The 15,921-nt window shown below is 48.2% G+C and overlaps 1 protein-coding gene across 2 annotated transcripts; it reads left to right on the top strand.

The window, feature by feature from the left end:
• The first annotated feature begins 6,594 nt into the window (after positions 1 to 6,594).
• FFAR2 (free fatty acid receptor 2) lies at positions 6,595 to 9,524 on the top strand. 2 transcript variants are annotated; one of them, XM_060130669.1, is made up of 2 exons: positions 6,595 to 6,692; positions 7,754 to 9,524. In XM_060130669.1, exon 2 carries the CDS (start codon positions 7,761 to 7,763, stop codon positions 8,748 to 8,750), a length of 990 nt encoding a protein of 329 aa, XP_059986652.1. In that variant the 5' UTR covers positions 6,595 to 6,692; positions 7,754 to 7,760; the 3' UTR covers positions 8,751 to 9,524. The 2 variants fall into 2 exon arrangements, with proteins under 2 accessions (XP_059986652.1, XP_059986653.1); XM_060130670.1 differs by lacking the exon at positions 6,595 to 6,692 and adding an exon at positions 7,169 to 7,217.
• Positions 9,525 to 15,921: the final 6,397 nt, after the last annotated feature.

Genomic DNA, 15,921 nt, shown 5'->3' with positions numbered 1-15,921 from the left:
GTGCTGTGCTTAGGTTATTTGACCGAGAAACAGATGACACCTGTGTCAAAAAATATACAAATAAAAGTCATCTAAATTTTGCCCAGCGACAGCTGGCTGGTGTGCTAACAGACTATTTACATCTAACCTTGTGTCCCTAAGACAAAACTGACTGCTGCTATCAGAACATGGTTTGAATCATATTCATCCAATCCTAGGAGGGACTCCAGGGGCCGTAGAAACTGACAATAGTGTGGCTGGTTGCAATGCTCTGTGTAGGACATTCTTTCCCATCTGCTGAGGTTGTTTTCCCTGAGAAGGCCAGATCTGATGGTATAGGTTGAGGTGGGCTCTTCCTTGGGCACACAACAGGCCCCCGGGGATGCAATGCAAAGGTGGCGGAATTGCGGGAAGAGGAGGCTCACCTGCAAAAGTTGCAGAAGTGCAATTTGGAAGAGACTACCAGTTTTTCCGCTTATTAAAAAGTCCGATTTTTAACAGCACATTGCACCCAGCTAAAAGACCACTTTCCCAGACCTCTTTGCAGGTGGTGTGGTCCTGTGACTTAAGTTCCTGTCAGTGAGTTATTAGCAGAAGTGTTATGTGGAACTTCTAAGACGTCTGTTAAATTGAGAAGGAGTGAACGCTTCTTCCCTTCCTCTATTCTGTTGCCAGGAACATAGATGTGATGGCTGGAGTTCCAGGTTGCATATTTGACCACGAGGACGAAGGCCACCTAGGACTGGAAGAGCAGAGGCCTAGAGAGCTCCGAAGTATTCCTGGGGCTGCCAAGCACAGTCCTCGACTACATACCTTCAGGCTGCTTTTATGTGACAGAGAAATATAATTCTATCTCATTTACACCACTATTAATTGCCTAGGGTTGTTACATTATGTGCAATAGAATCCAGTCCTAACTGATTGAAGTTTCAGCATATATCAACTTTACAGAAAACTAAAATTTCAGTCTTCAGTTTTTGATGACTTTTTCTGATGACATTTAAAATTCCATTTTCAAAATGGAATTAGAATAATTTAGGAGGCAAAGGAGAGCAGCGATATCACAAAAGCAGCCATTTATTTGGCCTTATTCTTCCCTTTTGTTCTTCTCCATCCATCATCTGTTTTCCTTCCAACATTTATGATGGTTAATATCCGTCTCTAAGTGGTAGAAGCTGGAATAGTGGGTATCTCAGGGGTGGGAGGGTTGCTAACTGAGGTGGGCATGAGGGGACTTATAAAGGTGCTGAAAATGGTCTCTATCTTCATCCAGTCAAGTGGTCACACAAATGTATATATATGTTAAAAGTCATCAGCTTACCCCCAAGATTGGTACTCTTTATTGTGTATACGTTACCCTTCAATCAAAACAATTTCTAAAAACCCTCCCTAAAATTCCACACCTTTTTATGGCCATGATAGATATTATAGTCTTAGAAGTATTCTTCCTCTCCATATTTGCTATTCCAGATTTATATAATTTTGGTACTCTCTCCTTCTTCCTAACCCAATTTTGTCAGATTGGGAAAGTGCTCAGTTAATAATCATCTTCCCAGATGCCCTTGTAGCCAGGAGTTGTCATGAGATACAGTGCTAGCCAATGAGAACTAGGCAGAAATTGGCTGGGTAGGGCTTCTAGAAAAGCTATAATTTTCCTGATTCAAAAAGGGGTAGATTGGGTGATAATGACGTGTGGGTTCATTAACTGTAACAGATGTACCACTCTGGTGGGGAATGTCAACAATGGGGGAAACTATGCGTGTGTGGGGTGTGTGGTTTATCTCTGTACCTTCTGCTCAATTTCGCTGTGAACCTAAAACTACTGTACAAAATAAGGTCTATTTAAAAAAAGTTTTAAAAGGGATAGATCTGGCTCTCATGTGTCTTTTGCTCTCTGTCCCATCCCCCGCCTTGTTTTCCTGCTCAGAATATAGATGCTTCTTAAGATTACGAAGCAGAAAGCCAAAATCTAGGGATGGCGGAACAGAAAAGCTAGAAGGAGCGTGTGTTTTTGAGGGCTGCTCCTGGGCAGCTGCACCAGCCTTGGATTCACTATTTCCTTCGTGTGACATGAGAAAAAGAAAGCTCTACGTGTTTAAGTCTCTGTCATTTGGCATTCTGGGCACATTTGACAGTCCCCAACTAAGATACAAGCTTTTTAGCTTTATGCACGGTGGCAAAGACTTCTTGAGACAGAAGGGGACTCTCAGGTGCTAATTCACTGTGGCTTCGGGTCGTGGTATCACAAGGGCCCAAGGCAAAAAAAAAAAAAAAAAAAAAAAAGGAGGACCCTGAAGACACCTGCTAAACTAAGAAGACTTCATTTGCATGGTCCCCTCCTCCCTTCTCTTGATAAGTATTCACTGCTCACTATGGGACCTGAATTCTTCTAACGATGGAAGGAGCTGGCAGAGGATCTTGGTTCATCTAAACTTTTCTGAGAGCCAGTAGTAAAGTATTATATCAACTACTTCACTGTTTCTCAATCTATTTTCAACCAACTCCCACTTCTGATCAACACAAACTGTACTTTCTATAAACTGCATTAAGAAAACCAGGGCTTTCCCCTCTCCTGGGAAATGCCACATGTCCTATCATTTCCCCTGCCTGCCCCCAAGGGTTCCTGCTACTCTCCCCACCCTTCTTGAGAATCAGCAGTCTAACTTAAGTTTCCTAAGATACTGCAAACTGCAGTTACCCTGGTAAACTCCAGTGATGCCACAACTACTAGCGGAAGATGACTTGCATATGTGACAGAAGCAGGTTAAGGGAAGAAAGTAGAGGGAAGGTTGCGCTGAGAAGAGGAACACAGAGCATTCGGTTTTGCCCTGAGTTGGCTTAGCTTTTGCAGGATCAGCCAGCACCTGACTGCAAGCACTTCCAGCTTTACTAAGAGAATCTGTCCCACTTCTACTTCCAAAGACTCTCCCGCCTCTCCTTTTTGACTCAGGGTCAACACTGAAAGGCAATCCAAGGTGACAGCCGGAGGCCTTCTGCTCTTTTCCAAGGGTAGCGTGAGCCCATGAAAGCTACCCAGTGGTCTGGGCTGGAAGCTGTGGGTAGCCAAGGGGACGGGAAGTGGGGGACTTTTCTTGCTCTGAAGGTCAGCTCTGCAGGGACAGCAGTGGAGAAGAGGGATCAGGCAGGAAAGAAAAGGTCAAACAACCTCTTCAAGATGCCAGGAATAAAGGAACAGCCTTCTCCCAAGTTCTTATTTCTATTTCACAATTTATATCCAGGACCTTATAAACATTCTTGCTCATAAATGCTAAATGACACAGCAAACTTAGTAGAGAGCAACAGTAAACAGTGTCTCCCCTCTCTTCCCTGTGTATCCAAAATATTTAGAGACAGGGAGGGACCAATGTAAGATCACAGCATCTGGGATCTGAGGTTACAGCAGGAACGAGAACATCTGAAAGGCTGAGAGATGCCTGTGGATCCTAGGAAACTAGGGATGAAGGTCATTCCTTCATGGTTTCAGGGAAAGAGCGAGGGCCACCGGCAGGAAGGCTGGAGACCGTGCAGACATTCCTTGTGGGACGCAGATGACATGACCTTACACCCTTGCCTGCGCCCTTGTGTCCTCCTGTGTGGGATTTACAGGACTCCTGGGGGATGCCAGGGAAATTGGGTCTAACCTGGACCCTCCCAGTACAGTGCAGAGTACAGTGCAGTGGTGACCACTGTGGACCCCAGGGCCAGACCGCCTGGGTCCCAAGTTTAGAATTCAGCTCTTCTATTTACCAGCTGTGTGACTTCAGGCAAATTACTTAACCTCTTTATATCTCCGTTTTCTCATCTGTAAAATGGGGATGAGTATGCCAACCTCACAGAAGCGCTGAAAGATTAAATGAGTTCGTCTTTGCAAAACTCTTAGTGCAGTGCCTGGTACATAGTATCATTTGAATGGGCAATAAATGTTGGCTGGTTTCCTATGTTTGCTGTAACAGATTGTCACAAACTGGGTGGCTTAACAGAAATGCATTCTCTCACAGTTCTGGAGGCTAAAAGTCCAAAATGAGTATCACTGGGCTGAGGAAAACACATTCTCTGCCCCCTCCAGCTCCTGGGGGCTGCTGACATTCCTTGGCTTATGGTCACATTGCTCCAATCTCTACCTCTGTGATCACACCGCCTTCTCCTCTTCTGTCTGAAATCTCCTTGTGCCTCCTTCTTATAAGAACATTTGTGATGTTTAAGGCCCACCCAGGTAATCTAGGATAATCTCTCTATCGTAATACTCTTTTTTGTTTGTTTGTTTTTTGCGGTACGCGGGCCTCTCACTGTTGTGGCCTCTCCCGTTGCGGAGCACAGGCTCCGGATGTGCAGGTTCAGCGGCCATGGCTCACGGGCCCAGCCGCTCCGCGGCATGTGGGATCTTCCCGGACTGGGGCACGAACCCGTGTCCCCTGCATCGGCAGGCGGACTCTCAACCACTGCGCCACCAGGGAAGCCCTATCATAATTCTCTTAATCACACCTGTAAAATCCTTTTTTTAAAATTTTTTGCCATGTAATGTAACATTCACAGGTTCCAGGGATTAGGATGTGGTTATCTCTTGGAGGGACCATTATTCCACCACCACAGCTGGTATAATATTACTGGCCAAGAGTCCAGTCTGATAACGGTAAGCAGGTGGACAGAGAGTGAAGGAGGGAGGGGTCTCTGCAGAGGAAGGTTGGGGTATGGTTACCAGCAGTGCATGGCAAAAACCCATGATGCCCACTACAGAGGCCAACAGAAACAGGGTCTGAAGGGTACTCCTAAGATGCTAGTACTGACCTGTTCCTTATTTCTCTTCTTCAGTACTGCACCTGCACTGGAGATGGCCGCGGAGGTGGAGGACACCACTATTGGGATGACAGAGAAAGCCTGGACAAGTGGTGGCTAAAACGAGAGAATGCAAGTGGGGAAGGGCATGAACTGTCACCTTCGTACTATCATAAGGCCACTCCGGGGGCTCAAAAAGCCTAACACGCACATGCAAGTAGGCTGAACTGCACTGGCATAAGGGAGCAACAAAATCTAAAGTCCATTTGGATGTACTGGTCTAGAATCATCTTCCCTCTAATTCCCCAGGAGAGTTCCATTCTCTCTGGCATTCTGAAGTTCTTCATTTACTGTTATTTATTTAAAGTTATGTACCCCAAATCGCAACGGATCCTCTCTATTTCCACTGCTACATTCTCCTGAATCCATGCCGTCATCAACCGTCCCTAGATGACTGCTGTGAACGTCTATTTGATCGCTCTGCTTCCCACTTCATTCCCCGGAAGACCATTCTTCACAAAGAGCTGGCGTGAGCTTCTCAACTCTCAAGCCGTCCCTCTCCTCTTACGGCCCGTAAGTGACTTCACGCAGCTTATGAATGGAACCCCAGCTCCTTTCTGTCATCAGGAAGGCCCTGCGTGGTCTCACCCTGGCCCACCACGCTCCAATCACACTGGCATTTCTGTTCCCCCCACGTGCAAAGGTGCTTCCTGCCTGGCACTCGTTGTTTCCTCCACCCAGACCACTCTTCTTCCGGGACCTGACACAGTCCCTTCACCAAATTCAGCTCAACCTCTCAGATGTCAGTTCAGCTCAGCAGTACCTCTCTGACCCCCGGCACACCACCGCCACTCTCCCCGTCATCACTCTGCTTCATTTCCTTCATAATGTCTGTCACTGTGCAATCACTCCTCTGTTCCTATTTGCTTGTTACTACTTATCTCCCTCCACTAGAATGTATCTTTGTTTCCTCAGATGTGTGTTTCAAAAGTCAGAGAGGGAGAAATAGCGAGAAAAGAACAAGGGTGGCTAGGAGGTTGGGCCCAGCTCTCCCGAATCCCTGCCGTTTTCCGAAGCTAGACGGCATTCCTGTGCCCTAAGCCCCTTCTACCAGGTGGCTCGCTCTCTATGAAGCTGTCCAGCAGGCTTGGGTGGAGGGACCACTTCTACTTTTGCATCCGTTACGTGTGAAGCACTGGCTTGTATGCTTTCTACACGCTATCTCAGGGACTCCTCACAGAAGTCTGGGGATGTAAGTATTCCCATCCTCACTTGACTGAGAAAGAAACTAAAGTTCAGGAAATTGATCTGCCTCAAGGTCACAAGGGAGGGATTTGTATTTGAGCCCACATCTGCATGACTCTGAATCCCACGCTATTTCCACCCCAACAAGACATAGGCTAGGAGAAAGCAATCTGTTTCGACCGGGAGGGCAAAAGACATCTATTGGGGGCAGAGGGCAGGAAACTATACAGAAAGAGGAAAATTGAAGAATAAAAGGAAGCATAAAACCTCTTTTCTGAGATTGAGTAGAATTACAGAAGAAATCACCTAGAAAAGAGAAGAAGATGAGATCATCTGACTTGGGAAATGGGGGAAAAAAATGTTTGGGATTGAAAAAAAAATTCAGAAACTAAGGACGGAAAGTCTGAGTTTGGAAATCAGAGTGGGGATCTCTTGGTGTGGGGCGGTGGGGAGAACAAAGACGCTGGAACCCTTTCCACTGGGTTCGAGAGGAGACAGCGCTCAATTACTGATCTTCTCCTCTCTGGTCACGTGACTAGCGCTGGTATAAAAGCTTTCTACCGGCCAGGTTCCTTACAATTTTTTCCTGTGTGAAATGGGCGGTCGCAGCGGCTAAAGCTTTGTTCCTCTTTTCCACAAGCTTTCAGACTTTCCTTCAGGACTAATCCCAAGAAGCCCTCTCTCCGGAAACAAAGGCAAGACAAGGCAGCTGGCTTAGTACCTGCGCTCTGGGAAGCGATGCCGGGGATGGGAACTGGAGGGAAACGGGTTGGGGCTGGGGGACAGGGGTGGGGCTGGCGCTGGATGCAATCTGTCGGAAACTGAATGCAAGGATCACATCCAGAAATGGGAGCCGGTGGGGGGGCAAGGAATCGCGGGCCAGGCCCTAAGACGGGAGAGAGGACGGAGGGCCCGGACCGTGTGTGGGTAGTGAGCGCTACGAACCAGACAGAAACGGTTACCTCATCAAGAAGAGTTCCTCTGTTTATGGTCGAAACACCCAGCTCCTGAGCCAGTCACTGCCCATGTGCTTTTCTGAATATCCTCTCAAGTCTTTGGAGGAAAAGCCCCAGAGGACAGCGCTGGCTCACCCTTCCTCCCCGAGCCCCCTCCCTACTTCCCCTTTTCAGTATAGTCCTTTTCAGTATAGTCCCAGAATTGGACAGGGGAGGGAAAGGTGGAGGAGAATTTGTGTTCTGCAAAAAGGAGAAGGAAAAGAGGTAGGGAGATGGATTGGGGGCTGGGCACCTGCATCCTGGGCGTGTGGCAGGGTCCTGAGGAGGAAGGAGCACGGGTCGCGGGGCCTGGGTTTTCACAGCCCGAGCTCTCCTGAGAGACATTGTCCAGCTCCCTCCTTGCTGTAGTGAGGTTTGCCTTTTCTCTCTGCAGATCTCTGGCTGAGGAAAGGCCTTAAGGAAAGCTGGAAACTGATTAACACTAACTTCCTGTATCTGTGACAAGAGAAGGAGAAAGGCTAGGAAAACCGGAGGGGGAATTCCCTTGGGAAGCCAAGGGTTGGCCTCCCCCAGAGACACACGATGGCAAACATAATAGCTACTGCTTAATATCCGGCCCCAGGCAAAGTCAACAATTGCTCTGAGCAGTTCGGGCAGGTGGTGTGTGCAGTGGTGGGAGCAGAAAGCCCTGGCCTGGGAAAGGGAGAGTGCCTGGGAGGATGTCCACAGACTGAGCGCGACCAGAGTCTGCAGGCTGTGAGGTGGTCCTCCTGACCCTGCCCTTTTTCATCCTCTTCCAGAACAGTCATGCCCAGCTTGAAAAGCTCCTTGATCCTCACAGCCTACATCATCATCTTCCTCACTGGTCTCCCTGCCAACCTCCTGGCACTGCGGGCCTTTGTGGGGCGCGTCCGCCAGCCGCACCCCGCGCCCATCCACATCCTTCTGCTCAGCCTGACGCTGGCGGACCTCCTGCTGCTTCTGCTGCTGCCTTTCAGGATGGTAGAGGCCGCGTCTGACTTCGTCTGGTACCTGCCTGAGCTAGTCTGTGCTGTCACGGGTTTTGGCTTCTACAGTAGCATCTACTGCAGCGTGTGGCTCCTGGCGGCCATCAGCATCGAGCGCTACCTGGGAGTGGCTTTCCCCGTGCGGTACAAGCTGTCCCGCCGGCCTCTGTATGGAGTGATTGCTGCTCTGATCTCCTTGATCCTGTCCTTTGGTCATTGCACCATAGTGATCATCACTCAGTACCTCAACTCAGGCCAGAGGCTCACGAACGAGAGTAGCATAATGTGCTACGAGAACTTCACGGCAGAGCAGCTGGAGGTGGTGATTCCCGTGCGGCTGGAGCTGTTCCTCGTCCTCTTCCTCATCCCCATGGCGGTCACCATCTTCTGCTACTGGCGCTTTGTGTGGGTCATGCTCACCCAGCCCCACGTGGGGGCCCAGAGGCGGCGCCGAGCCGTGGGGCTGGCTGTGGTGACCCTCCTTAATTTCCTGGTGTGCTTTGGGCCATATAACGTATCCCACCTGGTGGGGTTCCACACGAATGTGAGCCCCCCGTGGCGGGCAGAAGCCGTGGTATTGAGTTCCCTCAATGCCAGTCTGGACCCCTTGCTTTTCTATTTCTCTTCTTCAGCCGTGCGCAGAGCCTTTGGGAAAGGGTTGCAGGCACTGCGGCATCGGGGCTCCTCCCTGCTGGGACGCAGAGGCAAAGAGACAGCAGAAGTGGCGAATGTGGACAGGGGTGTGAGTCAAACAGAGGGAGTGCCGAGTTCTGACTACACCACAGACTAAGGATGTCCCTGGACCTTCGGAGGCACTCTGGGTTTTGTATGAATTGAGCAGGCTGGGAGAGGGAGAACACGGGTTCCTGGCCCGGATTCAGGAATCCTCAGACCCAAACCACGACGGGGACTGTAAAAAAATCTCTCTCACCAGCTCTGTATCCTTTCCTGACTGAATTTTCCTTCCCAAAGGAGCACAGCTCCAGGACGAAAGAAGAAACAGTTGGGCATAGCAGCACTAACAGACCAGAGTTTCCGAAGCAATGTAGAGAAATCAAATGCCGATTGTCCATGTGAGGTGGCTGGTAGCTGAAGCAGAGAGCCCTAAAACAACCTTGCCACCAGCTTTGAAACAACACCTACACACTGGTCTAGTTGTTGGTGCTAGAATGAAGCCACTGGGAAAGAGATGGGAGAGAAATTCTAAATGAGGTCAAAGAAGATGCAGGAAGGTTCTGAACCAAGGGGATTAGGAGGGAGGACTGGGGCTTAGAGCTATAATGACCTAGGTGTGGGCAATATCCATCTGACCTGCTGCTCTTTAAGAATGATCCAGTCGTCTCCATGTGTGTACCTGTCTCCCCCAATAAACTGGGAGCCACCTGAGGTCTGGGTCTTGTCTTCTCCCTCCATGGCGCAGGTCAGAACCCAGCTTGGCAACCATCAGTTAGAGCTCAACACTGATGAGCACAGGAAAAAACCTGGTCTGGCCGATTGAAAATAAAGATTAGGGATTTCCCTGGCAGTCCAGTGGTTAAGACTCTGTGCTTCCACTGCAGGGGGCGTGGGTTCCATCCCTGGCTGGGGAACTAAGATCTTGCATGCTGCGTGGCATGACCAAAAAAAAAAAAAAAAAAAAGAATTAAAATAAAGTTTATAAAACTCTGAAGAGAGCGTCCACAATTTTTGTAACATTTCTGCAAGCACAAGGAGAGCAAAAATAGGATGGAGAACTAGACTCAGCAGTGAAGGGGGAGGATGGTGCATCTGAAACCACAGAAATATGTTAAAGGTGCAATAAGAGTGGAGGGATGGATTCCTGTTTAGATTGATGAATAGAGAGATTGGACTCAGAAAGAGGATTGAGGCGAGTCCCAGCTCAAAGTTATTGGTGTATCACAGAGGCTTAAAACACGTTATCCTCCAGCTTAGAAACCTGCAGAGTTTTCCTCTCATCAGAAATTTTCCTCTCCAGGAACTCATGTCTTATCATCCCATTGCCTGCTCTGTATCCTCTCTCCCTTCCCAATTCTACCTGCCTAACAGTTCTCTGCAAGAAGAACCCCTAGACTGTGCTCTCCAACACCTAATGGTTTGCAGCAGAGGCTATACATCAGAATAACACGTAGAGGTATAAAAATAATACAGAGAGCCACCTCAGATCTACTGACTTGGAACCTCTGGGGGTGGGGCTGCAGCAGGTGAGATTTAAAAAGCTTCCCAGGTGATTATGAAGGGCAGCTCAGGTCAGGAACCACTGGCCTAGCTCAGGGGCCCAAGAAATTATCCTTCAGAGACCTTTTCCTGCATCTAAGTCCCCCTCACCTCAACCCCGTACTGCCTCATCCTCAGATTCTTTGCTTTTTCCCCTCTTATGAAACCCTACTCAACATTCACTTTCTTCGGAAAGACTTTCCTTATTACTCCCACTGAACGGGGAGCTCATTTTCTGTGTTTCTTCCTCAACACAACACCAGACTGGTGTCGTAAGAGCTCTGATTTCAGTGTTGATTCCGCTTACCAGTGGGATGACCTTGAGCAAGTCGCAACCTCCAAGCCACAGTTTCCAAAGCATCATAATGAGGATACCGTATGCCTCTCAGGGTTATTCTGAGGAGTCAAATGAGACTGCATAGATAAAACTGCTGAGAAACTATACAGTGTTATTTAGCTCTAAGATACCAACCTGTGTGAAACAAAGGTGTTCTCCCACTTAAAAGAGACATGGCAAGTAGAATATTTAAAATGACGGAAATAATATATAGTCAACTATATAGGATGGTTTGACAGTAACGTGTCAGAAAAATATCTGGGATTTTCAGCTGACTGTAGGCTTCCTATGCATATGTGATATATTACACCTTCCAAAAAAAAAAAAAAAGAGCTGATTTGATTTTGGGTGGCATTAAAAGAAACTGAGTCTAAACAAGTTGATGACACAACCACTCCACTGAGATCTAATCAGGAACACACTAAGTACTAAGCAGCACATTTTTAAAAAGGAAATTAACCCAAGGAACCAAGCCCAGAAAAGTGAACCAAAATGCTTTGGAGATTTAAAACATAATAATAATAATAATACACAGTAAATGCCAGGCACTGTTCTACAGAAGGAGCCTGAGACAATTAAGAGAACTTTCCAAGGTCGGTAGTGAGAAGAAATTTGAATCCAGGTCTTCCAGACTCTGAAGGGCCTGCTTTTTTCACCAACATATGAGAAACAAGTAAGAGAATGCTGAATATGTGGCTGGACCAAGATTAGGTTCATTTTATAGAAGATGTATTCTCTGCAGCCCCACAAAGAACAAGATCACGGGCAAAAGACGCAGGGAGTTACATCTTCAACAGTCAGGGGAATCACTTAACCAAGGTAATCACTCCCCAGTCTCCAGGAATTTTGAAGTAGAAGACACTCATCTTAGAACATAGAGGAAACTCACACATCTGATAAGGGCTGAAGCAGTCACCTACCAGACTCCTTCCAACTCAGAGATTCCCAGGGTTTTAGGGACACGGCCACTCTTGCTAAAAAGTGCAAGAAAATTTCTGGACCTGGTCTGAGACTTTCAGGGTGAAGTTTTAGCTACTCACTAACAAGTATTTGATCTCCATCAAGTCATTTGATACATAGCCCATCTCTTTACTGGGAAATTAGTAATTCATTTGTTCACCAAATATGTACTGATTTTTATCTAATTATATATTTACTATAAGCCAGATAGTTTTCTAGGGGCTGGGGATGCAGACCATATAAGAGACAAGGTACCTGCCCTCCTGGGGCTTCCATTCTAGTGGAAAAAAAATAGTTAATAAGCAAGTAAACAAGCAACAAGAATTTTGAAGAATTTCAGAATGTGGCAAATGGTTTTTACAAATGGACCAAAATAGGGATATGGGAGAAAGTATAACGAGGGATTGAGACGGTTTAGAAGATTCTCCGGAGTCAGTGGTCGTCAGCTGAGACCTGAGCAATGAGAAGGAGTTGCCATTGACTATTTCACTTCCCCTTTCTGGAAAAGATGCTGTTGTGTCCCTTCCTCGGAAATTCCCAACTGACCACATAGCCCATGCGAAGAGCATTCTAGAAACAGTAACCACAGGTGCAAAAGCCCTAAGGAGGCAGAAAACCTTAGCATCTCAGAGGCAGAGAGATGCTGCCCCCATCTCAGTGTGGGGACAGAGCAGTGGTCTGCAAACTCAGGCATCTAGTAGAACCACAGGGGGCGGTTGCTGAAGCATAGATTACAGTCTTCCCTCCCCACGGTTTCAGAATCAGTAGGTCTGGGACAGGGCCCAAGAGTTTGTATTTCTAACAGTCTCAGGTGAAGTTGATGCTGGGATATGGTGAAATGGGGAGAGAGTGAAAGAGGAAGTCAAGGAAGTCAGGGGGGACCAGACGACGCTAAGTGTTTTAGGCCCCAGATAGAAGTATGAGTTTATTGCCAGAGCTTTTGAAGCTATTCAAGGGTTTTAAGCAAGACAGTGAAATCATCTGATTTCCGTTTTAAGATGATCCCTCTGGTATCTGTGCTTACCACTGGAGATGGCTGTCAGGATCAAGTAGATAATATATACAACAGAGTTAAGAACCGCAAAGTATTCTAGCAAACACGGAGGGCTGTCATCAGGCTGGGAGCTCCCTGAAAGTGGGACTGTTTCCTCTTTCATTAGAATTGGCTGTCCAGGAACCAAGGAGGAGGAGGCCTTTGATAAACAGAGGTCGCCAGTGTATGCTGGTTCTTCGGATGAGGGTGCAGGGGGTGGGGGTTGGAGGGTAGCAAAGGCCCTGATTTGCAGTACTTGCCAATTTCTGTGGCACACACACTCCTTCCAGGGCCAGTTTCTACCAACGTGAAGACACTTGAACGTGGGTCTGGCAAGCGATGCTAATAATCAGCTCTTGCAAGCCAGCTCCAGCACGTCACCGGAGGCACCGCTCAGCACACACGCTCAGGTGGCGGACGGGCCCCATCCTACTTGAGAAAACGTTCTCTCTCCCCGGCTACGCATCGCACAAGGCTCTGGCGCGGGACTCTCAACACGATAAACACTAGCTAAATGTGGCTGACTGGGCCTGATCCAAGAGCATCCGGGGGGCTGCTTAGATTGCGGGGCTCCTCTGAATCCCCTGCGGGGTGACAGATGGGTAAACAGAAATATGAGTGCCTGGTTAATGAATAACACAGACAGCGGCCTACAGCCGCTACCGGGAAACAGGGGTAGAGGGAGCTGCCTGAGACTGACCTGGGGGCCCGACCAGCAGGAAAGGGGAAACTGGCATTGACTATTTCACTTCCCCTTTCTGGAAAAGACGCTGTTGTGTCCCTTCCTCAGAAATTCTCAACTGACCACATGGGGATCGCTGCAGTCAGAGAAAGCAGGCATGGGTGGGCCCGGAGACAGTCTAAAGGTAACTACACGGCCAAGGTTGCAACGCCACTCCCTTTAACTCACCTGCCCCTTACCTTCAGGTTTCTGTTAGTTCTCTCTCTCTCTCTCTCTTTTCAGCTTTCTCTACCTGCTGTGGTTAAATACTTTTGCCCCGTTTTTTTCCTTTTCGTTATTTTTCTCTAGTCACCGGAAACGAGGACATTTCTCATCTACAAGTTGCGCATTCAACCAGGAAATTGGGACAGAGGTCTCTAAGCCCTCAGACGCAGTAGTCCAGTAACCTACTTGGCAAAGTTTCCAATGTCTGATAAGGGAGAGGATGTGAAGGGGTGGGGAACCAAGGCAGGCGGGGGTCAGCTGTCCACCAGCAGCTCACCCAAGGAGGGGTGAGCCTCAGCTCTATCCTAACCTCAGGTTCCCTCTCCCCAAACGTTGTCCCCTGCTGTCTGTCAGCCTAACTGCAATCAGCCTCTAGGAAACAGTGTTAGGAAAGTAAACATACTGCTCCCAAATCCAGATGTTTTCAATAAAAAGCCCACACTCACGTACAGCAGGCTCGAGTTTCTAAAGTGCCACGTCAGACATCACGTCATCATACGTGGGCATTCATTCATCCACAAAGGTATACGGAGGCCTACGACGCATCAGGCCCTGTCCTAGGTGCTAAAGACGTGGCAGTGAACAAGGACAAGGCCCCTGCTCTCATGCAGCTCACATTCCAGTGGGAGAGGAAGACAGGGAGTCAATAAACAGACACTCTGAGAAGACGCTAAGGACTGTGAAGACCGTAAGACAGAGTCGCGGCAGGGGATGACTTTGAGGAATGAATGAGTGGCTTGGGAAGGCCACTGGAAGGTGCCCTTTGAGCTGAGGCCAGAATGACAAGAAGGAATCGCGCAAGCCAAGAACTGGGGGGGAAAATGTTCCGAGCAAAAGGTTCAAGGCAAGTGCAAGGCTTGAACGAGATGAATTTGCACAGGGACCGGAAAGGTCAGGGTGACTGGGCCTGAGTGATGGCTGGAAGATAGGCGAGCATCAGATAATAGGGGCGTCTTGAGGTTTCCGATAGGAAACACAGCACATTATCTTCTCCCTGCTTAACAACACAGAAAACTGAGGCTCAGAGCTGTCAAGTGACATGGGCCAACCCTCACCAATGCGGTCTTCTGACCCCTGGTGCGGACCCCAGACTCCCTCTCAAAACTAGACAGACGGGCACGCTCGCTCTCTCAATCGGTTACCTCACTGCAGAAGAGAAAGGAGGGAAGGAAACATGATTCATGTGGTGTGCAGTAGCTTGGTACAGGACGCTGGGGAGGGAGGTGGAGACTGGCAGCTGAGACTCCGAGGAAAGAAAGGAAGCAGAGGTGGAACAAGACACTTGAGTACCCAGGGCAGAGACCAGCACGGGAAGCCAGGTTCTTGGGAACGAGTGGTGGCTGGCGAGAGGCAGGATGCCTGGGCTCTGAGACAGCCTGGGTGGGAGGCCGCGGCAGTAACCAGGAGCCATCCCATGCCGCCTGCAACAGAAATGGCGGTGTGAGGACAGAGTTGTGGAACCCTGGGGAATCTTCAAAAGTCTCTAGTCTGAAGATTCTCAACTGCACTGAGATCTGGCTTCACTGAGGAGCTTTTAAAAATGCCAGTGCATTTGGGCACTTTATTTTGTTACAGCTCCCAGGTGTTGGGGAGCTTAGAGGGCTGAGAATCACCATATCTAGACCTTCTCCTCCACTGGACTAACCACAAGGGTTTCCAGGAGGCAGCAGTCACAGTAACTGGGACTGAATCCTGGCTTACACTGTGCAACTCAACTTCTCTGTGCTTTAGTTTTCTGACTAAAAAAAAAAAAAAAAGGGCTAACGCATCTTCATGCTATCATGAGGATTAAGTGAGTTTAATAGCATACATACAAAACACTTAGAACGGTATCTCACACCCTATAGATATTTATACGTGGCAGTATTTTAAAAATGTAATTCTAGTTTTCTGCATAGAGGCCTCCAATTGCTGCTCATGCATGGCTCTCAGAATAAAACTCAAGGTGTCCCCATGGCCAGCAAGGCCCTGCCTGATCTGACACTTGTCCATCTGCCAAAGCTCATCTCCCCCAACTCCTGCCCGGCACCTCATCCTTCTCACTTTATTCTTCCTTTGCGCTTTCAACAACTTGCTAAGATCTTGCCCTCTGATCCTTTGTACTTACCGCCCCCTTTTCTTGGACCCTTTTCCTCTAGATTCTCACATGGCTGAGTCCTCATCTTTCAGGCTGCCTGTGACTTAAATTTCATTTGCTCATGGGACTTTCTCCTCAGCCCAGTCCAAAACTGCCTCCCTCTGATAAACTCACTCACATTATCCTGAGTTACTGACTTTACTGCATTTATCACTGTCTGATATCATCTATTTTTTGGTCTTCCTTGTTATTTTTATAAAAGGTATACATGCACACTGTGTAATGAGTCAGATAGTTTGCTGGGAAAAAGAGCATCGCTCACCCTCTTGCCCCACCACAAACATTTACCCCTTCCTGGAGACAACGGCTTTCACCTTTTTTCAACTGAATATTT

This window comes from Lagenorhynchus albirostris, chromosome 19, assembly GCF_949774975.1.
Source record: "Lagenorhynchus albirostris chromosome 19, mLagAlb1.1, whole genome shotgun sequence".
NCBI lineage: Eukaryota > Metazoa > Chordata > Mammalia > Artiodactyla > Delphinidae > Lagenorhynchus > Lagenorhynchus albirostris.
This window is presented reverse-complemented; position numbering and strand designations above follow the sequence as displayed.